Raw genomic sequence first — 24000 nt, forward strand, 5'->3', positions numbered from 1 at the left:
CTCCACCTTGCAGGCTTCCGCAGAACTATTACGCACCGAAAGGAATGACGAAGTAAATTTGGGAGCCCGCCGGCATTGAATCGCTTGGCTAACTCCACAGGCTGCAAGAAGATAACGCAAGCTGCTCGCGGAGCCGGACCACTGGTGACCTCGGACACGTGACCACAGGTGGGGGGGGGGGGGGTGGAGGCAGGGTTGCGGTGACATCGATGACAGAAACGCTCTCTTGCCAGCCCGTTTCAGTTTCTGGAAGCCTGCCAAGGGGAAGAAATTGTTCGCGTAGTTCCTACATGAACTACGCGAACTACGCTATTCATAATGTGATAGCTGGGATAGGTACTGTGGAGGATGGGCCCCAAAATACTCATTTTCTGCAGCCACATATTGTTATTAATTAGAAAGTTAATTACCGTAACCTCGCTATTCTGGCACCTAATTGCGAAAAGTGCTCTATATTTAAAGGCTGGAAATCCGTACAGTCGAATGGCAAACCTAACGTTAACGTGATTTACATGTTTCTAATTTAAAAGATTCGGTGCACCTACAAACAATCCTGTATTATTCACGACAACATTAATGAAAGTACCGATGTATGTAGGTGCGTTTTGCGCCCAGTGATCAGTGTGTAACAGTGGTTAGCCGGTACAGAAAAAACGAGTAAATGACAAAGAAATAGGAGGAGCCTATGGGATTAGCATTTTTGGGTTCTATAGAATTTTGAATAATGGCTGCTGGCGATTTTTCAAAATTATTTTTGAGCTTGAGCTGGATAATTCAAAGAGGTGGACATTACTAGCACGAGAAACCGAAGCATATGTTCAACCAGTCAACCACTTAATTGTACTTTACGGCAGATATTGCTATTTACGAATTGTTGCAGTTGAGCAACTGAGTATACTTGAAATGAACTTCCGGGATGATAATATTTCCCAAAGTGTGGGACGAAGTGAAGGGCTCTTCCAATTACTTTTGTATTTCAAACGTAAAAGTGTGTTTTGCTAAAAAAGGAAGCAGAACATCGTGGATCTGTACGGAGACATTGATGACGCATACCTCCTAACTGGTGTCATTCTGCAAATTAATTGTAAATCGATACGCTTTTCAAGCACACCAGCTACAATTTTAAAGTTTTATTACGTGAGTTAAAATAAATAACTGAGATCATTTGTTATTTTTTGCTAATCGTTTGATTAGGTGTTTAGAATTCTCGTGTAAGTAATTTCCACCTCTCAGTACAATCATGCGCAAGCACTAGAATTATATTTTCTGCAACAGGCTCTCTTTAAATGTTCTGTTGAACTTAAAAATGGTCATGCTGTATGCAGGAAGACTGCTAATTATTCTGAACTGCGGTGTGCTATTCGCTTTCACATGACTCTTCAACCTAAATGCACCACTAGTGCGGTTCTACTGTTAACTTAGCACATAACGTTTCGACGAAGAAAGTGCGTGCGAAGGTCGCAGGCTTCAGAAGTGGCAATTAGGGCGACGCAAGAATTCCGGACATTGACTATTTCCCAATACACGTGCTCTGATGTCCTTAACGCAATACAAAACTTGCCAGGCCTCAGGCACTGTGGCATTCGGTGTATGCGAAGCTTTGAGCTGCCTAGAACGACAAAGAGCTCAGCTAGTTGGTAAGTATTATCATCATCATCAGCCGGGTTACGCCCACTGCAGGGCAAAGGCCTCTCCCATACTTCTCCAACAACTCTGGTCATGCACTAATTGCGGCCATGTCGTCCCTGCAAACTTCTTTGTTTCATCCACCCACCTAACATTCTGCCGCCCCCTGCTACGCTTCCCTTCCCTTGGAATCCAGTCCCTAACCCTTAATGAGCATCGGTTAACTTTCTGTCGCCCCCTGCTACGCTTCCCTTCCCTTGTAATCCAGTCCGTAACCCTTAATAAGCATCGGTTAACTTCCCTCCTCATTACATGTCCTACCCAAGCCCATTTTGTTTTCTTGATTTCAACTTAGATGTCATTGACTCGCGTTTGTTCCCTCACCCAGTCTGCTCTTTTCTTATCCCTTAACGTTACACCCATCATTCATCTTTCCATAGCTCGTTGCGCCGCCCTCAATTTAAGCAGAACCCTTTTCGTAAGCCTCCAGGTTTTGGCCCCGTAGGTGAGTACTGGTAAGACACAGCTATTGTACACAGTTCTCTTAAGGGATAATGTTAACCTGCTCTTCATGATCTGAGAATGCCTGCCAAACGCACCCCAGCCCATTCTCATTCTTCTGATTATTTCCGTCTCATGATCCGGATCCGCTGTCACAACCTGCCCTAAGTAGATGTATTGCCTTACCACTTCCAGCGCCTCGGTGCCTATCGTAAACTGCTGTTCTCTTCCGAGGCTGTTAAACATTACTTTAGTTTTCAGCAGATTAATTTTTAGACCTACCCTTCTGATTTACTTCTCCAGGTCAGTCACCATGCATTGCAGTTGGTCCGCTGAGTTACTAAGCAAGGCAATATCATCAGCGAATTGCAAGTAACTAAGGTATTCTACAATAACTCTTAACCCCAATTCTTCCGAATCCAGGTCTCTGAATACCTCCTCTAAACGCGCTGTGAATAGCATTGGAGAGATCGTAGTTCCCTGCCTGACGCATTTCTTTATAGGGATTTTGTTGGTTTCCTTATGGAGGACTACGGTGACTGTGGAGCCGCTATAGATATCTTTCGGTATTTTTACATATGGCTCGTCTACACCCTGATCCCGTAATGCCTCCATGACTGCTGAGGTTTCGACAGAATAAAACGCTTTCTCGCAATCAATGAAAGGTATATATAAGGGTTGGTTAGATTCCGCGCATTTCTCGATCACCTGATTGATAGTGTGAATATGGTATATTGTTCAGTAGCCTTTACGGAATCCTGCCTGGTCCTTTGCTTGACAGAAGTCTAAGGTGTTCTTGATTCTATTTTCGATCACCTTAGTAAATAGTTTGTAGGCAACTGACAGTAAGCTGATCGGTCTATAATTTTTCAAGTCTTTGGCATCCCCTTCCTTATGGATTAGGATTATGTTAGCGTTCTTCCAAGATTCCAGTACGCTCGAGGTCATGAGGCATTGAGGATGCAGGGTGGCCAGTTTCTCGAGAACAATCTGCCCACCATCCTTAAAAAAATATGCTGTTACCTGATCCTCCCCAGCTGCCTTCCCCCTTTGCATAGCTCCCAAGGCGTTCTTTACTTCTTCCGGCGTTACCTGTCGAATTTCTAATTACTCTAGACTATTCTGTCTCCCATTATCACCATGGGTCTCACTGGTACTGAATAAACCTCTATAGAACTCCTCAGCCACTTGAACTATCTCATTCATATTATTAAAGATATTGCCGGCTTTGTCTCTCAACGCATACATCTGATTCTTGCCTATTCCTAGCTTCTTCTTCACTGCTTTTAGGTTTCCTCCGTTCCTGAGAGCATGTTCAATTCTATCCATATTACAGTTCCTTATGTCAGCTGTCTTACGCTTGTTGATTAACTTCGAAAGTTCTGCCAGTTCCATTCTAGCTGTAGGGTTAGAGGCTTTTATACATTGGCATTTCTTGATCAGATCTTTCATCTCATGCGATAGCTTACTGGTATCCTGTCTAACGGAGTTACCACCGACATCTATTGCATACTCCTTAATGATGCCCACAAGATTGTCATTGATTGCTTCAACACTAAGGTCCTCTTCCTGAGTTAAAGTCGAATACCTGTTCTGTAGCTTGATCTGGAATTCCTCTATTTAGCCTCTTACCGCTAATTCATTCATCGGCTTCTTATGTACCAGTTTCTTCCGTTTCCTCCTCAGGTCTAGGCTAATTGGAGTTCTTACCATCCTATGGTCACTGCAGCGCACCTTGCTGAGCACGTCCACATATTGTATGATGCCAGGGCTATCGCAGAGTATGAAGCCTATTTCATTTCTAGTTTGGCCGTTCGGGCTCCTCCACGTCCACTTTCGGCTATCCCGCTTGCGGAAGAAGGTATTCATTATCCGCATAATATTCGGTTGCGCAAACTCTACTATAACTCTCCCCTGCTATTCTAGTGCCTATGCCATATTTCTCCACTGCCTTGTCTCCAGCCTGCTTGATGCTTGCCTTGGCATTGAAGTCTCCCATCAGTATAGTGTATTTTGTTTTCACTCTACCCATTGGCGTAGCAACAAGTGGGGCAGGGGGGCCATGGGCCCCGGGTGCGAGGGGCCAGAGGGGGGGAGGGGCGTCATCTGCATCTGAAGAGGCTCCTCTTTCTGCCGGCTACACCCATGCAAGGGGGGGGGGGGAGGTGTGGCAGAAGACCTATGGGCCCCGGGTGCCGGAGGACGTAGCTACGCCACTGACTCTACCCATCGCCGATTCCACGTCTTCATAGAAGCTTTCGACTACCTGGTCATCATGACTCGATGTAGGGGTGTAGACCTGTACAACCTTCATTTTGCATCTCTTATTAAGTTTCGCAACAAGACCTGCCACCCTCTCGTTAATGCTATAGAATTCCTGTATGTTGCCAGCTATATTCTTAGTATTCATGAATGCGACTCCTAGTTCTCGTCTCCCCACTAAGCCCCGGTAGCACAGGACGTGCCCACTTTTCAGCACTGTATATGCTTCTTTTGGCCTCCTAACTTCACTGAGCCCTATTATATCCCATTTACGGCCCTCTAATTCCTCCAATAGCACTGGTAGACTCGCCTCACTAGATAACGTTCTAGCGTTCAACGTTGCCAGGCTCATATTCCAATGACGGCCTTTGCGGATTCATAACGGTAAGGATTCATAATGCCAAAAAGGGTAAGGTGTGCAGACATGGACCCAAGAGAAGTGGACGACACGAACGTCGTGTTGTTCGCGTTGTCCACTTCTCTTCTCTTGTGTCCATGCCTGCACGCTTTACCCTTTTTGGCATGGAGCAGCCGGCAGGTCAAGGAAAGGAAATCAGCACATGCAGCGTATTTTGGCGCAGAACGCGTCTCGTCGTGACGGTTATCGGCCGCTCTGGTATAGCTTCCATAAAAAATTGGGTTTTATTCAAGTGCCGTGTTCTTAAAGGATACCTTTACGTGATACTATCACCTTCATGAGATTCGGCGTGACTCGGCGCTCGGGTGCATCGACATGCACGGCCCAAAGTGTTCATGAGAGAAGATGGTACGCTTCAGGCAGCGCTAGAAACGTCACCAGCCATGCAACGCGAGACCTTGCGAAAGTGATCCTCACCCCAAGATTGATAAATCCGATGAGGTATCCCAGTGGCTGTGGCGTGTCGCTGGTTAGCGCGAGGTCTCGGGTTCGATCTCAACCGCACCGATAGCATTCCACACAGGGTGAAATGCAAGAACGCTCGCTTATATACTGTGGAATGGGTGAACGTTGAGAAACCCAGGCGATGCAAATTGTTCCACGCACTACAGCGTTCCTCACTATGAAATAGGGGTTTTGGTACGTCGGGCTTCCTAATAATTGAGGGTTATTCCTGACAGCATTGCTTTTACTCGTTCAGACAGTCGACTTCGATCACGACGATGACAGGCCAAATAACGCAATTTACAAACTGCAATTTAATTAAGTGACGCCCTCACATGTGGCGCAGCAGTTAGCGATGGCTCTCGAGACACGCCATCCGAAGGTTCTTTGCGCCGATGTCTTGATGGCGACGGCAAACCACTGTCGGCAGTTCCAGCAGGCGACGATCTTTTGCGGTGGTGCGCTCTCGAGGCAGCGAGTGGTGCGAGAGAAGCCTGCAGATCCATAAATCGAAATAATATTTCTGCTCGCCCGCTTGCCCTAAAGTGGTTTCACTGCTTTTATCCTGAAAATTTACAACATTTCTTTGGAGCTCCCGAATCTACCACATTCTTATAGCACAAAAACAAAATGACGTGTTCAGTTAGAACTTCATAGGCTAGACTTCATTGCAGATGCCTAGCTTACTGCGATGGCAGAGAACGATTATAATCAAAACGCATCCGCTATTGAAGCCAGCATGCTTGCCCAATACATCACTTCTGACTTCTTTCCATGCTTCGTTCGCCGTTTTGCTAAGCAATCGTGAGCGCACGTTGTTTTTCAGCTACTTCAATACTCGAAGAGTCGAAAGCTATACTTGAGGTTGCGACAAAGATTCAGCTGACATTTCAGTCGGAGCTCTGAATTATATTAATCTTATGGAATTTGAGGAGGTTTATACAGAAGATTCCTTCGGAATCTTTCTGTCCCACGAGCCATCTATTGGTGAAGGAGTAACGAGATATGTCACTCTCTGTTTGAAACAGTTTTTTTTTTTGTGAAGCAGTGACTGTATTGTCAGGAGCACGAGCACATCTGCAGATTCTAAAGGACTAGTGGACTCTTGAAGATACTGTCAAAACAAGCCTTCACACCTTAAAGTATTCTTTGATAGGTATGTGCTTCAGTCCGCAAAGCGCGTACGTTATAGCTCACATCATTACCAATGCGTTCATATTAAGTGAATAGATTATATTGTATCCATGCCTTTTACCCTCCAAATGAAAGATGCATTTGTCCCTTGTGCAACTAATGTCCTGTACAAAAGCCTATGAAAACTGAACCTGGCAATATCTAATAACAGAATACTCTCTAGAGACGCTACCTTAGCCGGAATTTCAGAGGAAGTTTCAGGCATTGCCGTGAATAATATTGGCTTTAGTTAGATTAGAAGAACTGCTGGGGCGGATACATTTATACTAACGGCCACTTTTTCCAGATAGTCGAGTATACGTGTTACAATTTTTAATTATTAGGGACATATCGGGCAACACTGATGCAATACTGCAGCAATAATGAGAAGGTAGCAGTCATGATAATAATGCTGAAGAAGCGATCTACATTAAAGGTAGTGCAAGCCTAAGTAAGCTTCAACCTCCAGTCATGATGATGAAGAAATGGGAGAGCTTTTTTGAAGACGTTGGATTAGCAATGAAAAAGGTGCAAACTCAGCATACTGTAGTCATCAGCGACTTCAGGGCAAAAATGGGGTGAAAGCAGGCTGGGAAACAAGCATTTGGTACCTGCGGCATTAGTTTTGCAATGATAGACAAAAGATCTTGGTATAATTTGCAGGAAGGAATAGATGCATCAAGAAGCGCCGTAATAGAAAGGGGACCTGAAAAAGCTCTAAAGAAGAGAAACAAATGAAATAGATTTCAAAGTTTATGTCAATTCGAGCATAGTGCAAGATGTAGCAGTGTTAAAATAAGGTAAAGGGCAGTGGCGATAGGTTAGTGATGTCTAGGATTTCCGTCCATTTGAAGAGACAAAGAGGAAAATTGTGGAACTTCAAGCCGTGCCTGCGTAAATGCAAATGCGTATGCGTAAGTGCAAATGCGTATTTAGTACCTCAGCTAGACTTGTCTCGGTCTTTCATACTGTTTCCGTTTTTTTATATTCATTGAACCTTTTGGTTTACCTAATTCGTTTACCTAATTCTGAGGGTTAAATATCATGTCACCTTTTGTTATGACTATCCTCTCGTGCTTTCGTAACTTTACACCTGCGCTTACTGAAGTGAAGTAGTGTGAGCGGTTTGTAAATTCAAGTTCACTCACCTTTTTCCTCCTCTGCGCCCTTCAAGCAAAATTATTTCAGATGAATTTAAAGAAATATACAAAGCCCCATTTCTTGTCATTGCCGAAAAGCTACCTGCAGTCTGCGCAGTTGTAAATGAGCCATTCGGGTTCTGCTGGACATTTACCAATATCGCAGTTTCGCCCGAAAGGCGAAGCCTTGATTGCGAGAGGAAGTAAGTGGACAGCAAGTATCTTTACAAAAAAAAACAATGATAAAACTATGTTCCCAACGAAGTATAGTAGATTGATCGGCCATATAAACTTGCACATACAGGCATACTAAATAAATTAAGAAGCATGCTGTCACTCGCACAGAAGCAGTAATGACCTCATCTCACTCGATGACCGCGGAGATTAGCTATCAAAACACTGCAGTGAGGAAGCGCGGTAGCAGCAGCAGCGAGTCGATCGACCTTCGTGCTCCGTCTCGCACCAACAGCGCACGTCCGAACCCTGCCCCGTCGCAGATGGTTTTAAATATACAGCGGCGCGGGCGGGGCCGCGCGGACGCCTGGGCCGCCCGGAGTAGAACGCGCTTCCCTCCCTACCCTCGCCCCGGATCGTTGCGTGCGACGGAAGACAGCGCGCTTCTTTCCCGCTTCCCTAGCTTGCGTGTGGGAAATTGAGCCGCGATTGCCGAGTCTCCCTCGCACGCTTTCACTCGCACTTACTGCACACGGCGCGCGACGAGAATGTTATCGCCCTTGGGCTTTATGCGCAACCTCACGGCGACGGCAACGGCAGAAATGCGCCTAGAGTGGCCAGATGACCTCCTGAGAAACCGCAATGGGGTTTTGTCTAATATATTGGACACTAACTAATGGCACAGTATACTCCTATTGCAAGACATTTACCCTCCTAAAATGCCGCTGTGCAATGTATTGGACACTCGCTGGCGCCATCTATGCCTCGTTGATAAAAATACTTCAAGTTCCCAACAAAACAGTTCTAGAATGGCGAATATCAGCGACATGGCGTTTTATGGCATATGCCGAAGTAGTTTTTTTTCTATTTATACCTACTTTCAGCACATATCCTTGATTTAATAAAAAAAGTTAATACAACAGCGAATGCGCAGAATGCAAACTTTAAACTGTTCACGGGCTTACACTTATCTACGCTTTCTTTAATTTTGCGTGTTCATTACGTTGGGTGCTGAGTTATAAAGCAGTGATATTTTACCGCGCTTTTGCGATGGTCTTGCAATGAACAGCACATGAGTACCGTTAGTATTTAGCATCTTGTCTTGGAAATCGAGTCTCTCTTACAGCGAAACTGATAGCCTCCCAGTGGTCGGTATTTTTCGTGCCCGTCCGTGAACACAAACTGTCATCAGCAGTAGCTCATACGCAGCGAAGCAAGCAACAACGTAATGAATCATCCCCCTCGTAATGCGGAGTCTACAAGCGCTCAGAAAAGTGATGCGAACAGTGCACACACTGATTGCAAGTACGCACAGAACAGCGTACGTTTAAATAAGGAACGCGTACAAAAAAAAAAGCCTTTATAGGATAGGCATAAAATTCCGACAAACGATGGTTTAACGCGTCGTGACGCTGGCCAAGCATCGAACCGGGGTTATACCCTACTCTGCACTACCCCAGTTGGGCCCGTTTGGAGTGGGTTATGAGGCCTATGCTTTTCGAGGGCAGCCCGGGCCTGCTGCACGGTCCATAGTTGTGTGTCCTTGTCTGCAGACTGCAGTGCACCTTGAAGTTCGGGTGGGTAAGTCCTGGAGGTAGCTGCCGTCGAGAACCTGGCACAGTCCCACATGATGTGCCATTGGTCTGCCGGACCCACTGGACAAACACCGCACAGCCCACTCGGATAGAGCTCTGGGTGAAGCACGTGCAGTATTGCGGGGGCGAGGAGTGACGTGGTCTGTATTTGCCTTAGGATTACGGCCTCCTCCTGACTGAGTGCCGGGGGGGCAGATGGCATTGTCCGTCGAGCTAAGCTGTAACACTTGGTTACTTCGGCATAACTGGTCAATCTGTCCTTTGTTTCGAACCACCACATGGAACGGTCACTCTCGGGGGCACGGGGGTAAGCGCTCGCGCCGCCGAATGGGCCGCCTCGTTGAGGTTCGGTGAGGATGCACAGTCGCAGGCGTGCGCCGGGAACCACTTGATACGGACGGTGTTGCCGTGGTCTCGAAGTTCGAGGTTGCCGATGAAGGCGGCCTCCGGCGCACATATTGTCCCCTTGGCAAAGTTGCGCACGGCATTACACGTTATCAAGCAAAAATGCAATCGTTCATGCAATCGCTAATGCCCCTAGCCTGGGCCGAAAGGGTCGCTCCTCGTGAGGGGCCATTCTAGGACTACGGCCTGCCAGGTCATAACTGAACAGAGTCTCAATAAAGTTGTTACCACCACCACCACCTCATGCCCCTATAAGCTATGGCTCATACTCCCGTAAGCAAGCATATAAAACAGTGGTTCATAGGCTCTTAGAGAGATTACACAGGCGCTCAGCTAAGTGAAGCGAACAATGCACGCATTCATTGATTTCATCCACACAACACACAGAACAGCATGTGTCTTTTTTTCTGTAGAAGAGCGGCCTCGCGTGTCTGATGAGACAGAAGGCGCAATTTCGCGAAGAATTTACGGAAGGAACACGTCGAGTTAATAAAAGAAGTTTGCACACCAGTTTGAGCGCAATATCTGCGGTACGTCATTACATGCGCGCTGGGTGAAAAAAGACCGGGTGTAATGCCAGTGTCCAATATATTTGGCATCGCGCTGCGCAAGAAATATAAGGGCTATTGGAAAAATATTCAGCGCTTTTCACCTTCCTAAACTGCTAATTTATTGGGAAACGTTTGAAAAGAGTCTGTCCACCTAAATGCATCCAGTATCTATCTATCGGGGATAATTGCTAACGAAATGAAATTATTTCACTTGTTAGCACTTAGTTATTTCCCTCTATATATAGTCTAAGGGTACCATTCACAACATCTGCCGGACCTTGTTGGTCTGTCGCTACGCGAAAGGGTGCGCATGCTTTCCATGAAGGCAGCGTGCTTTAATGGGCGCTGATATCATTTGTGTATGTGATTCAACAGCCTCATTTAAGGGTTTAGATGGAAGAAGGATACCATTGTGTGAAGCAGTTGTTACTACAGCTGTTTTGCACGTCGATGATTTATTGTTGTCGTTGTGGTCGGAAATTTCGCAGCAGGCGCATGTCACACGCGGAATAGGTATTGACCGGGTGGTGTATGTAGGAGGGCGGCCAGCACATGTCTATTTTTTATGCGAATCATATTACGAGAGCTCAACCCAGCTCCTCAGGCGCGGCGGTGTCGCCTTCAATACCACGTGACACCATGACGTCACGACAGAGGAGAAACGGGGCTCCAACTAGCGCGGTCGCTCGCGGCGTCGCCTTCAAGGCTGACCACGTGACACCGTGACGTCACGATGGAAGAGAAACGGGGCTCCAACTCGCGCCGTCGCTCGCGGCGTCGCGGCGGTATATAAGCAGCTGCGCTTGCCTCTGCTAGACACTCACGAGGTGAGATACCTCCTGGAGACAGAGCTGCTCGTTGGAATGAGAAGGGAAGGTTGCGGCGTGCTACAGAGTCTGTTTCTAGGTGGCTTTGGCTCAACTCTTGCAAGATGGGCTGGGTGGGAATCGAACCAGGGTCTCCGGAGTGTGAGACGGAGACGCTACCACTGAGCCACGAGTACGATGCTTCCAAGCGGTACAAAAGCGCCTCTAGTGAATGCAGTGTTGCCTTAGAAACGAGCTGTTTCTAAGGCTCAGGCGTGCGTCGCTTGCTCAGGCGCACATTTCGTTGCCGCGCCGAACGCTGCGTTGCTCGACGCTCACCGCGTCCAATGCGGGGCGCGTAGTCGCTGCGCCGTAGCCCATTGTCTTACAACCCTTGGCGGGTCAACGGGAACGCTGTCGCTTTCCACTCTTGAAGGCGAAGCAGAGTAACGCATGAGTTGTTTCTTCGTCTAGCCGAACCAAATATAGCCAAGCAACAGCAGTTCACCAGGCTAAACAGTGGTTCAACAACTAAAATAAAGGCTAGTATGCTTCGCATCCTGGGCTTAACCTTAGCTAAGTCACAGCCATTTTTTTTTTCGTTTAAAGAAATTAAGTTGTGAGTGTGCGCCCCCATTGTTTAGTTTCTTATGCCTGTCTCGTTTTTTACTCCAGAGTGCTCAAGAATGGACGCGCCTGTTTGCCGGTACTTGCATTCGGCGCGCATATAACCTTCTCGTACTTGCCATCGACAAGTATATATATGGAGGTACCAACCGACCACCTACCGACTGGCCTGCCGCCGCCATCACCGCCACCGCCACGCTAAACACAAGAAGGCAGGTGAAGGAAACTTCACTTTAAAAGAACATTCTCACATCTTCCAAAGCTGTTGGCGATGGTCCCCGACAACTGCCATCCAATGGTTGTTCACGCCGGTGTCCTGATACCAACGGCCCACCACTATCGGTAGTGCCGGCAGGCAAAGAGCCGTCGTGTTGGTGTACGCTGGAGCCAGGTGATGGCGCTGGAGGAGCCTGCACATCCATACATGAAAATGTTCGTGGTGGAATTCTTGCTCCACAGGTGATTTCATAATTTTGATGGAGTGCTTTTATAATGCCAGCCTTGCAGAGTATTTTAATTTGACAAACTGACATAGCATCCTAATGAAGTTCTGTGTTCTCAAATGAATTTGAACTACAGTTAGCAAACGCCGACAGATTACGGTAACGAAGTAGTATTAGTCACAGAGGCTGCCATGAGTAGCACAGAAAATCAACGAAGTAAATCAATTGTGAGGTATGTCCTCCGTGTATTGGCTGAATTCTTCAGAATTTATCAGTGCAAATTGTTTCACTGCTCCAAGTTTTATTCTAGACGAACAAAATATGGTACTTGAGGCCTGACACAGACTCGCTTTAGTCGTAGCTCGGACGAGCAACCATTTAGAGGAACTCTTGGAATGCTGATAGAGAAGAATGGCTATGGTGGTTTCTTCTGTTCCAGAAATGAGCTACATAATAGCAATTACGAAAAGCATTGTATCGAGGGGACCATTCTGGAGGATGTGAATGGCTCCCAGAATCATTCACAAACGTACGAGTAGTTGTAGCTCTCAAGCGACTAGCAAAACTTAAGGACAAAGGAGAGGCATCCGTATGGAGGTAGAAAATTTTTCAATACTGCCACAAGTTTGTTGATATGTTTCAATGTGCTTTGGTACGCAAATATAAGCACGTTTGATTTTCCTTCACTACATGTACCAATATATCACGCAATTCGAATGTATTCTATTCGTGGGACTAACGATCGACTCAGAGAGTTAAATTGTCCTTGATGCAAATATTGTTCAATACGTGTGCTTTAATGCACTTCAATTTACGAAAATGAATGGGCTGGTTATATGAAAACAATGTGAAAGAATTCCAAGAAATATTTGTTACCGAAGAGAACTTGCATATTTGCTTGGCTTCAGCAAGTCATCCTTTAGTGTACAGTTAAGAGAATGAACTTAGCGACAGGCAGTGTGCCGACAGCTTACTGCACTGCAGCCTAACTTAAATTAGAGTAAATTTCTGTGAAAACTTTCATTCTCTATTTTTATGAAGATATGCAGCATTCAAATACCTGTTAAGTGAGAACGCCAGAACAATACGATGTCTGCAATGAATTACTGCAGGAAAATGTGATATGCAACAAAAGACAAGAGAACATTTCACGACTTCTTTATTGCATTGTTTTAGAAAAAGATGGGGCACTAAGCACTAGTGACAGGAACATCGTAGTACTAGATGCTGTGTTGTTCGTTTTTTTAGAACACTATGCGAAGTCATTAAGAAAGTGTCAAAATGTCGTAAGACCTCCGCAGCGCCACGACTACGAGCACGCCAACCAGCAGCAATGCAGCACCATGCACGTCTCCACAAAAACTACGAAAAAGAGCGGCCAGTATTGGTCAGTGTGCATTGTCGCAGTGTCTGTGACCGCGTGCTTCGACAAAGTAGGCAAATCACCATCCGCGTTACCGGTAATATGGTGAACTTTGATGTTCTCCAGAGGTTTTATACATTCTTGTCGACAAGCACAACGACCAAACTGATCTTTCGTTGTTCGTGCGGGAACCTTGTTTACAACGCAGAAAGTTATTTTCCACTCTACGGCCACCGAAAGGACAATCTCGTCCTTGTGCTTGTCGTCGTCTAAATGTTCCCTGTGTGTGTGTGTTTTTTTTTTTCGTGCGCTAGAAGTTAAAATGGAATATAAACATGCCCAAATTTACTTTCTTTCAAGATAACAGATAAGGTGGCATTCGCATATGAGAAGATTTACAATTGCTTTATGTGATGACTTGACATGACCAGACGGTTAACCGTCTCGCACTTGACTGCCATGCGACTAATGCATCAGCCAGGTACAACTTATGTTATGATGTGCACAAAGCATTTAGGTCCTCTTACATGTGTCATTTATTTAGGCTGTAGTGTTCGCACTGGGTAGCATTATCAACAGACAAAAAAAAACAGCTGTTATACTTGAATTAAAGTCACGAGGAATAAGACGGCTTCTTTTTAATGAGGTACAGGCCATTCTAATAGTGCTCGAACGACATGACATTTTGGAATTCTCTAGCTAAAAGATAATCAGACAGCAGTCGGCCACAAGACAGTGAATTGTCGAGTCACGCAACCTGTTAGATTCTACATAACTGACTGCAACATGTAACGTGGTCATTTAGTGCCTTCGCTGTACACGCTGCATTCATTTCTGTTTGTTGGTGCCGTTTTCGAAGGTTTATCCAGTAGAACCTGCGACAATGGACCTTGAGTGCACCCAACCTCTGGTGCTTTGAGAACGTCGACCTTCCACTTGCTCAGGTGAAGTAGACTGAGCGGGATATGCACTCAAGTTGGCTGATCTGTTTACTCTCCTCACTCTTCGGCATTGTTGCAAAGCAATCTAAAGATATCAATGGAACGCGATTCCTCATCATTTCCGCAATGCTGCCTACAGCCTTTGTGAGTTGCAAAATAAAAAGAATAGATTACTTTCTCGTGATAATTATAAAATTAAAACATCTATTCTAGTAGCAACGAGTTTGATTCGTAGCCCGAAAATAGTACGTGCTCCTCAGCGCGGTACTGAAAACTGTGGCTAGACATAGTGCTACTTACATAGGCAGCCCTGGGCGCATTCGCCATGCGCTCCCGTTGGATTTTGGCCGCAGTTGGACTGCGCTGCCGGGTGTCTTTCGGACGACTGCCCCTACTGCGCTTCCCCACGGGGGAAGCCGGTTGAGATTCCGCAGGACTCGGTGGCTCGCTAGTCTTAGCTTGCCGTGTCGAGTGTTCACCCGACTTTTGTGGTCTCTTTGTAGGCAAAGGTGTGGCCGTGCTCTGCATCAAGACTGTGTGCCCGAATGGGCGATAATATCAGCTTGGATGTGGGACTCAGCAGCCTCGTTTTTGTTTCAGACTGCATTGGTACAATGTGGAGTGAAATATTTATTAGTGAATTGCAAGTTGCGTGCATGGATGAATTGTCATAGTAATGCTGAATAAAAAAAGAACTAGTTGAAGGTACAGCGCACTCTCATTTATTTATAAAGAGCTACATTCTATGAGCAACAACCAGCCTACGTATACTGTTTCGTTGTTTAAAAGGATCAGAAGGAAGATGGACGCACAATGCGGAAATATAGGAAACTTGCCGTCTTCAACACGATATCACAACCTTGAAAATCTTGTTTTCAGCTTACCTTCTTTGCTTTAGCTTGGTGATCAAAAGTGAGCATGGACCTAAGAAAATTCCTTCAAGATTAGGCCGCTTGTCTTGCCTTGTCTTGTATCCTAAACACTGGCGCATACCCACTATAGAGGCCAAGAAGCAGGCGGTTTTCCGTAAGCTTCGAAGAAAAGCGAAACTAGATTTTAATAGTGGAGCGTGGGACTATAAACTGTAATTTAGAAGTGTAATGAAAATATTGTTAAGCATTTTGATAAAATAGGTCAACGTGAAGAAAGGAAACAATATAAATTATTGATGATTTTATATATACAGCCTGCACTCTTTTGTCTCTCTAATAAAATTGTAAACTACAAGAAAAGCATCCCTGTGACTGGATCCCAGTGAAGTCGCCCCAAAAGAAAGAATGGTTGGCGAAGTTAGCGATAGCCGAAGTTTGATAAATCAGTATTCTAATAGTTTTCTTTGTCTTAGAAAGCAGCGGCACGAGAAAAACTAATGTTCGAGAGTTTCAGGCGGACTGCAAAAAGAGCACTGAGGGGAATGGTGAGACCAGACCTGTGTAAGTAAAAAATTAGAGGCGGTATACGACATTTGAATTTTCTAAAAGAAACTTCCTATTGCCTTGAAGGACACCAATTATTACCCCATGGGAGCCAAGATGGTGGAATTCAGAAGACAGTGTTAGCATGGTGATTGCCGAGTTTTGAGATATAGAGAAATTTCTGTACCTAGCTGCTGTGACATAAGCTGATGTTGGTAAGGCATATATGATAGGGCCGTTGAGGGATGCTCGTGCGAGTGAATCAGCCATTTCATCCATGTGCAACCCACGATGTCCCGGTAACCAAAGCAAACATACTTTCCTTAAGTACGGAGGTACCATTGAATGAAATGTTCTTTGAATTCTTGAATTCCGCAGTAAGCAGTATGTGCTGTACATACAGATAGCCAGTCGGTCACAATAACAGCTAATGGGTCATTTTTGGAATAACAGCTAATGGGTCATTAATGGAAGTTTTCGTAGTGCTAATATAATCGCTAATAATTCTACCTGAAATATAGGTGTGAAGTCGGGAAGGCGATGGGAGTAAGACCATTGAAGAAATTCAGAGAGGATCCCCTCTCCTGCCTTGTTATTGCAACACAGAAGCGTCAGTAGCTATTACATTGTCAGTGGTTAGCTGGTACAGGTGGCTTTGTAAGATATTAATTAAATCTGGCCTGTCGCGAGATTTAATTAACATTACAATTGTGGGGCCGCTCTGTCTATGACCAGTTAATTTTACTTCTTTTTCTTCTCAAGCCCATTCAATCCCGTTTCAGATCATGGCTGTAGTGAAATGGTAAAAGTGATTTCGTTCCTATGCTGCGTCGTTAGGTTTTGCCTGAATCATTCCATTACCCCAAAGTGCCACTGTATTGCCCTTGGTGTAATCTTTTTTCATGAGATCATTTAATGAACTTCGAGCATACAACTCGATCTCCTCTGTATACTTGCAAACGTTAGAAAAAAAATGTAGCGGGTCACACGTAGAATTACTAGTTTCAAAAACCTGATTACGGTTACCCATCCCTGCTCCACAAAAGTAATTGGGCAATTGTTAATGAGTAATGGTTCAACGGTACTTTAACACCTACATTTATTCGGCATCATCAACTGCAGCAGCCATCTTTTATGTCCACTACATTAGGAAGGCATCTCCCAGCGATGTACAATTGTTCCTATCTTGCAATAACTGATTCGAACCTGTGGTGACTAGTTTACTAATTTCATCACCCCACCGAATTTTCTGCCGTCTTCGAACTCGTTTCCTTTCCCTTGGCATTCATTATGTAGCTCTAATGGTTCACCGGTTGTCTGCCCTGCGCATTAAATGACCTGCCAAGCCTTATTAGTTAGAGCGCAGCTCTTAGGCGCCCGTCCCTGCGTTTAGCGTCCCCCTGCCTGGTGTAACTGAGCGAAAGATCACAACAAGGATGAATGAGCGAATGCGGAGCGTAGCGGGGGATGAAAGACAGCGATCGCCAAAGCAAGCGCGAGGAGAAAAGCGGAAGGGGAGGGTATGGCGAAAGCGTGAGAAGGAAAGTGTGGTGCCGCGCAAGATGGGCTCTGCGGCGACCACCACAAAGAGATGGCGCGAAATTAGTGCGCCGTCGTCTGTTCAACGATGGCATGGGACGAGCACGTCCACCGATACCTTATATGTAAACGAAGTGCTGTATGAGCGGATGTCTGCGTGCGGCGGCTGCTCTAAATGGCACCTACGCGTCACCCACGCGCGGCCTCTCACAATCCCCCGATTAGCGACAGAGATGCGCCACACATTGCTCCGGCTGCAGTGTGCCGCTGGAGACTGATTGTCTACGGCAGCCAATATATTGCGAAACAAGGTCACTTATAGAGCTGGGCACATATTTCAAATTAGGGAGTTCTCAGATCCAGACCATTTCTCAGTATCGGTCAAGTTGTCCAGGCGCAATCCCTCGTAGACGTTTTCTAATTGTTATGCGCAGGTGCGCGTCGACCGTGTTACCTGACGAGCCAGACAGGCTGGTTAGCCTGCTCTATTGTGTCGCGAGGGGAGCTTTTTGTCCCCCCCTCCTCCTTGGATGAGGCTTACCGAACGTGTACATGGAGGTCAGCACATTTCAACGTAGTGGACCTTAGTCCCGGAAAAAGTAGCTTTGCAGCACTTAAAGGTCGTTCGGGGACGAGCAGGTTGAGGGCAGCGTGGGACGGATGCGGCAATTGGAGGGAAGAGCCCAGTGAGTATCGCGGTGATTGGCCGAACATGATGACACTTTATCAGAGTCGCACTAACAGCAAACCTAGAGAAGGAGCTCGAATGGCTTCTTGATTTAGGAGAACATTCATTTGGGCTAGATGGTGCATACTTGAATTAGGAAGGAACAGCGCCAACTAAGACGATCACAAGTGGGCAGAACGACACAGGATAAGCGCTTGTCCTGTGTCGTTCTCCCCACTTGTGATCGTCTTAGTTGGCGCTGTTCCTTCCTAATTCAAATGGCTTCTTCAGCGCGTCCTCTTTACCCCTCTACAAACTGTGTGCCTGCAATAAGAATTGCTTTTTGAAGTTTATCTTCAATAATATTCCCTCGTTGCCTTGTTACGACATCTGGCAGTGACACTGAAAGCTAGCTCAATCTGTGCGCAGGAGAGAAGGGTAGTGTTATAACGCACGATTAAACTTTTAGTTACTCAATACTGCGATGCTCGGATATTACTACTCGGGCTAAGGGAAAGAATTTCCGAGAGGGCCAATGAAAATCGAAAAGTCACTCACAGGTAATTCTCTGGCATTAATGCCCAAAGTGGCCTTCGATATTTGTTGGACCAACAACTTTGTCGGACAACGTCCGATGGACCTCCTCCTGGTGCCCTTTACTCGCTATCCACGTAAACAAATAATTGTAATAGACGCCAGCAAACGTTCACATTGATTGATAAGGTGGGCATAAATGTAAAGCAACTTAATATGAAGCTCGGTATTATACAGCCCGAAAATTCAGCCGTGCTACAATCGCAAGAACTAGTGTATTGAATCGTGTATGTATGAAACAGGTAAAAACCTATTCGAAGAACAGCCTGGAGCTTTCGTCTGTATCACAGAAGTCGTGGCGTGCTCTAAGCGGTAAAGAATAGAGAAGATGTATCTCGTACCACTTATGAAAGCCACTTAGAAGTGATTGCATGAAAGAGACAGAAAATTATTATAAGAGAAAAGCTCAGAGTTTATACTTCCAAGAGAGATGTGCAAATGTCCAGCCTTGTCATTTTCACGCCATGACGGAGCTGCTACAAGGCGCTTACATTGGGTAGGTGGTAACCGATGTAGATGTTTGTATCCCTTGGGACAACGAACTTACCGCCAAATTTAAGTGCGCAAAGCTATGGTGTCTGTCAAAACTGCAACTGGTGAAATGTAATTCGTTAATGAAAAATATTTGAATTTCGATGAGCTTCTGCAAGTAAAGAAAATAAGAGGTATATTACAAAAGTACCGAAAAAAATAACAGATTAGACGTACATAATTACATGTAATTTGTTGCGTACGGGTCTGCTCCACAGTCAGTGGGTGACAGTTAACTAAAGGCACCTACTATACGTTATCATTAGCACGCTTGTATCTTTCAAGTGCTGCTGCTAGGGGGATATGGTTCGGATGTTTCGCCACAAGTTCAATTATTGACAGCTAAATGAGTTAGATATTGCCTAGAATAAGGCAATCAAAGGTTCTCCTGGAATGAGTTGCAGAAAGTATATGCATGACGTATGAACAATAAGCTTCACTGTTCGTCTGAAATGTAGCTATACGCTTTTTATTTCGTCAGTCCTGGTTTTTCCCGAGCGTAGCATGGCCCATATACTGAGGTTCACGTCCGTTTCGTGTATATATCAAGAAATGTTAGAAATGGCCAAGAGCATTCTTGACTAAGGAAAGAGAAAAAAAGAAAATAATTTGGTGTCAACGGAATGCATACACTAAAGTAAAGACACTCAGAAATCGTGCGGCAGTTGGTTAGGTTAGACATATTGCTTCGTGACTCCTGTATGATGACGATGAATTAGAACTTGATAGCCCTGAGTACTACGGTGCATTTCGAGACGATCGGACGATGAGGATTCTTTGTACGACAGCCAGTAGAAGATGTAACTTTAAAATTTGCACATCTCTTCTATATACATAGCGAATTACACACGTTGTCTTTCCAATAAGTATTGTGTATGAATGGACCGATAACAAATCATTTAAGTCCTTTATGAAATAGGGCACCAAAAGTGTCGCTTGGTAACGTGTGCAAATGGGCAAAGGCCAGCTTATTATTATGGAGTTTGACTGGTCCTTTGTCGTCCAGCGGGAATGCACTGCCGCCGGGGATCCTGGCACTGCTGAATGACCTCGACGACAACGGGAATTAGCATGTACTGGAGGGGCAGGTATGATCGAAGAGTTGGGGTCGTCGGCCTACATTAGGTTCTTGTTTTTACGAGATGTGAAACATGGGGCTCAGGAAGTTGTCTTACTCTTTCACTAAGCACCAGGTGTTACCCTAGGCTGTCAAGGTTCTGCCTGTTGTATGTTCATTGCCTGGTGTGAGCACATTCTGAGAAATTGACATGAACACGTCACATGTAACATGTAACAAGGCGCGCACAAACACACGTAGCACGGATACATAAAACAACACGTTGTGTTGTCCTTGTTACCCTCCCAGACGAAACGGACACGTGTCCTCAAGTCTATTTATAAATCAAGGGTGAAATCTGACACGGATGGTTGCCGCTGATGGACTGATACCCTGCCAAGACGTTCTGTAGTAAAGAAACACTATGAGATTTTAAAATGTGTTGTCAAAATTGGCGCTTTATGGCGACAATTTCCTTACGCACGCTATGCAAGACAGTCACAATAATTGCAAGGTTTGCTTACTAATATTTTGTTTATATTTTGTGTGGAGCCAGATGAGACGCGGTTGCCTTGTAGGATATACAAGGAATATTGCTTGTCAGGGAATACGCGTACGTTCAAGACAAAATTCGCTCTAAACATTTCTTTAGTATTGCTGGCAGAGGGCCTACTCCATAAAGATTGTAGGTCAAGAATTTGGCTGCAACAACAAACGGAAATAGGCGCAGTTCGTGCAGGATTGGGCTGTTGAGAGAGACAATGCTAAAATACGCCTCTGCAATCTGAAATATGGGCAGATGTTTTTATGTTTTACAGATGTTTCTATTTCAAAATCGCCTGTTGCAGATGACGTAATTCTAGTCCTTGAACTGGTTTATTTACAGAGGTTGACAATACATGCACGAGAAATCAAAACACATTTTCAAATAATCAACAAACGTTCACTTGATACCTATTAACTACTTTATGGCAAACATATCGATTTACGAACGGTAGCCGGTGAGTCTTCAAGGCGTATAACTTCAAGTGAATTTCTATGGTGATCCCAACTTCGACATCTGCGCAATCAAACTCCTCGTAAAATGCGCTCTTGTTCCACTTATTCTTTTTCTTCAGAAAACGCTGTTTTATGCATTGAAGCACAAAAGTAACTGGAACACTCACGTATTTTGTTGCAACGTTTGGGAAATGTACATATTGTAATCGGTGTCATCCTGGAAATTAACCTCATGTGGATACACCTTGCAAACTCAGCAGCTACATCTTGAAAACTGCAATGTGCGCCGTACGTAGTTAAGTAAGAAGGTAACTAGGGAAGTTTCGTTATTTACCCTAACGATAGTGCTATGCACATGTAATGCGAAGGTTGTGGATTAGGCTCCCACAGGCGGCAGGTTATCGTTTCGTACACTCTAATTTTCCCTTTCAGTCGTTATATAATGCATTTAAATTTCGAGCACCGCGAATTACTTCTATGCTTGCCTTGACATCATTGACTGTTGGCTTTATCATGTCTCTTTAAGGAATTAATTTCCACAAGTGAATGTATATATACATTTAGTTTTCTTGAAATTCCATCTAAACGCCATTTGGGTTACAATAACTTCGAACTACACGATGTTGTGTTTCCAAAGAGCTGACCAGAAATCGTAGTTTTCCGGGGCGTAGAACAGCCACCCTTGCGCTCAAAGCACAGTACACAAAGTAGAATTGATGTGACGCATAATAAGGTAGTTGGCGACTAATACCGTGCCTCATACCTGCCAAGTGGACTGGTCGTACTGGAGGAAATATGATGAGACAGACAGATATTCTTTAGGGAACGGCAGAGAGGTCGGCATGAGCAAGTGCATTCTAGTCTGCTCTTCTGCCCAGCGGTAAGAGGAGAATGGAAAAAAAAGAAGGGACCAGTGATAACGAAGACCTATTAGAGAGATGCTAGAAGGACGATCTTGCACCACTGCTGCTAGCGCAGCCATTTAACGACGCTACGGAAATATTCCAGAACCTCTCTCCTTTAATATAGTTGTATACCTTGTCAAGCGACCACCGACGCATGTAAGGTCCTTAAAGGCCTTCCGGGTGTCGATGCGCATCAAGGAGTCAAGCTGGTGACTGGCACTCAGGCATGAGAGGCGTACAAAGGCATTCAAAGTCCGAGTTTGTAAGCTATTGTGGACGGGCTGCAGTCTGCGGCTCCAGTACGGCGAGCACCTATGAAGCGGAATTAGTAGCCGGTTTCTTGTACTCAGAAAAAAGAAAACCCTCGCGTAGAGTACAGTAACTGACCCTGCATGCTGTGAATAATCTTTCTGCGGTAATTACAGTCCCTTTCTGTCTGGGAGCGCTACTTGGATAGTTAGCTTCTTTGTACTGCTCCTTGTGCAAAGGTTTGGTGCAGAGTGCAGTACTGGCCACAGGTCGGGACTGCAGCGAAGGCCATTCCGCGACCATAGCCATGACCGCCTCATGCTGTCGTTCTTCGTCGATGAATTGAATTGGGTTTTTCGTTTTGCCAGATGGAGAACGGCACATGTGATAGGAGAGAATACTGGTCTCGAAGGGGCATTTAATCTCGACGAGACGTTCTACGACATCTTTGTGTCTGTTGTGAACGGTGCGTGCAGCTGTTCCGGTGTCTTTGTGCGATAATCGTCTTCAGTGATATTACTGGAATTGTTAATCTACGCGCATCGTTTTGATGTTTCCTCGTGGTTGCTGTAACAGTATGGACACATCATGGCGGCCTCAAAGTTTTCGTTTTCTTAGGATTCGCCGCATCGTATGCACGTTACATTGCAACTGCAGACTTTGCTGACATGGTCAAGTTTCATGCACATAAGGCTCTGCCGTGCCGTACGGTGGCTCACGTCGCCGCTTTTGACGTGCAAAAGCAGGGTTGCCGACTTTGAAATTCTAGTTTTACCCACCGGGATTGTCGTAATCGGTGGATCTGGGCAACTGGTGCTGATGATTAGACACGTTTAGTAAGATCATCCTCCGTGATTAGCTTGTCCACTTCCGAAATATCACAAGCTAGTGAAAAGTGCCCACAATGCCAGACAAAATAAGAAGAACGAAAACCACACACATATTCTGATATTGCGCCATCGTAGCAGAATATCCTATCCTGTCCTATTCTGATGCTGAGGTGTAGCATCCTCGGTTTCGTCGTCATTATGCAATAAATTTCATCCTACAAGAACTACATAGAAGCTGCAAACGTTGCCAGAATTATATATTTCTGTCTTGGAATTAGGGAAAACACGGGGAATGCGGGAGATGGAAATTCAAGATGAGCAAAACAAGAACAATGTGAAAGCGGGAGCCAACGTCCACTTGCCGAAGCGTTGGATCCCGCTTTTACCTTGTTTTCGTTTTGCTCATTATCTCGGAAGCAGTGATATGTTCTTAGTGCTTCCCATCTTACAATCAAGCTGGAATTAAAGACTAATACGGATATACACAACAAGTGTGGTGAGCACATATGCGCTGAGCGCAGTTTAACTGCCTGCACGCTGTGAAAGAAAAAGAAGACAGTATGGATTTCATGGTCGTATGCTCCTAATCTGCGAGTCATGTCGGCGCACTTCAAAGGCAACCAGACTACTGGCGCACAGGTAAGTGTTAGCTCCATTGAAAACAACCTAATTACCTGTTGTCTGTATATATATGAATGACGTGATGGACTCTTTTCAAGTTATGATTTGTCGTAGAGCACAATGTG

The 24000-nt window shown here is 45.2% G+C and overlaps 1 protein-coding gene across 3 annotated transcripts in view; it reads right to left on the reverse strand.

Moving 5' to 3' along the window:
* Window positions 1-15442, reverse strand: part of LOC135912767 (serine/arginine repetitive matrix protein 1-like) — a 28821-nt gene extending 13379 nt beyond the window's left edge. The window contains exons 1-4 of one of the 3 annotated variants that reach the window (XM_065445296.1): window positions 15353-15442; window positions 14769-15001; window positions 11973-12131; window positions 5587-5745 (exon numbers count right to left, since the gene is read on the reverse strand). In XM_065445296.1, the coding sequence (XP_065301368.1) occupies window positions 5587-5745; window positions 11973-12131; window positions 14769-14996 (546 nt within the window). In that variant the 5' untranslated portion in view covers window positions 14997-15001; window positions 15353-15442. Of the gene's footprint in view, window positions 1-5586; window positions 5746-11972; window positions 12132-14768; window positions 15070-15352 lie in introns of all 3 variants that reach the window. The other 2 variants (XM_065445297.1, XM_065445299.1) reach the window with 2 other exon arrangements.
* Window positions 15443-24000: the final 8558 nt, after the last annotated feature.

Source organism: Dermacentor albipictus, chromosome 2 (assembly GCF_038994185.2).
Source record: "Dermacentor albipictus isolate Rhodes 1998 colony chromosome 2, USDA_Dalb.pri_finalv2, whole genome shotgun sequence".
In the NCBI taxonomy this organism is placed as follows: Eukaryota; Metazoa; Arthropoda; class Arachnida; order Ixodida; family Ixodidae; genus Dermacentor; species Dermacentor albipictus.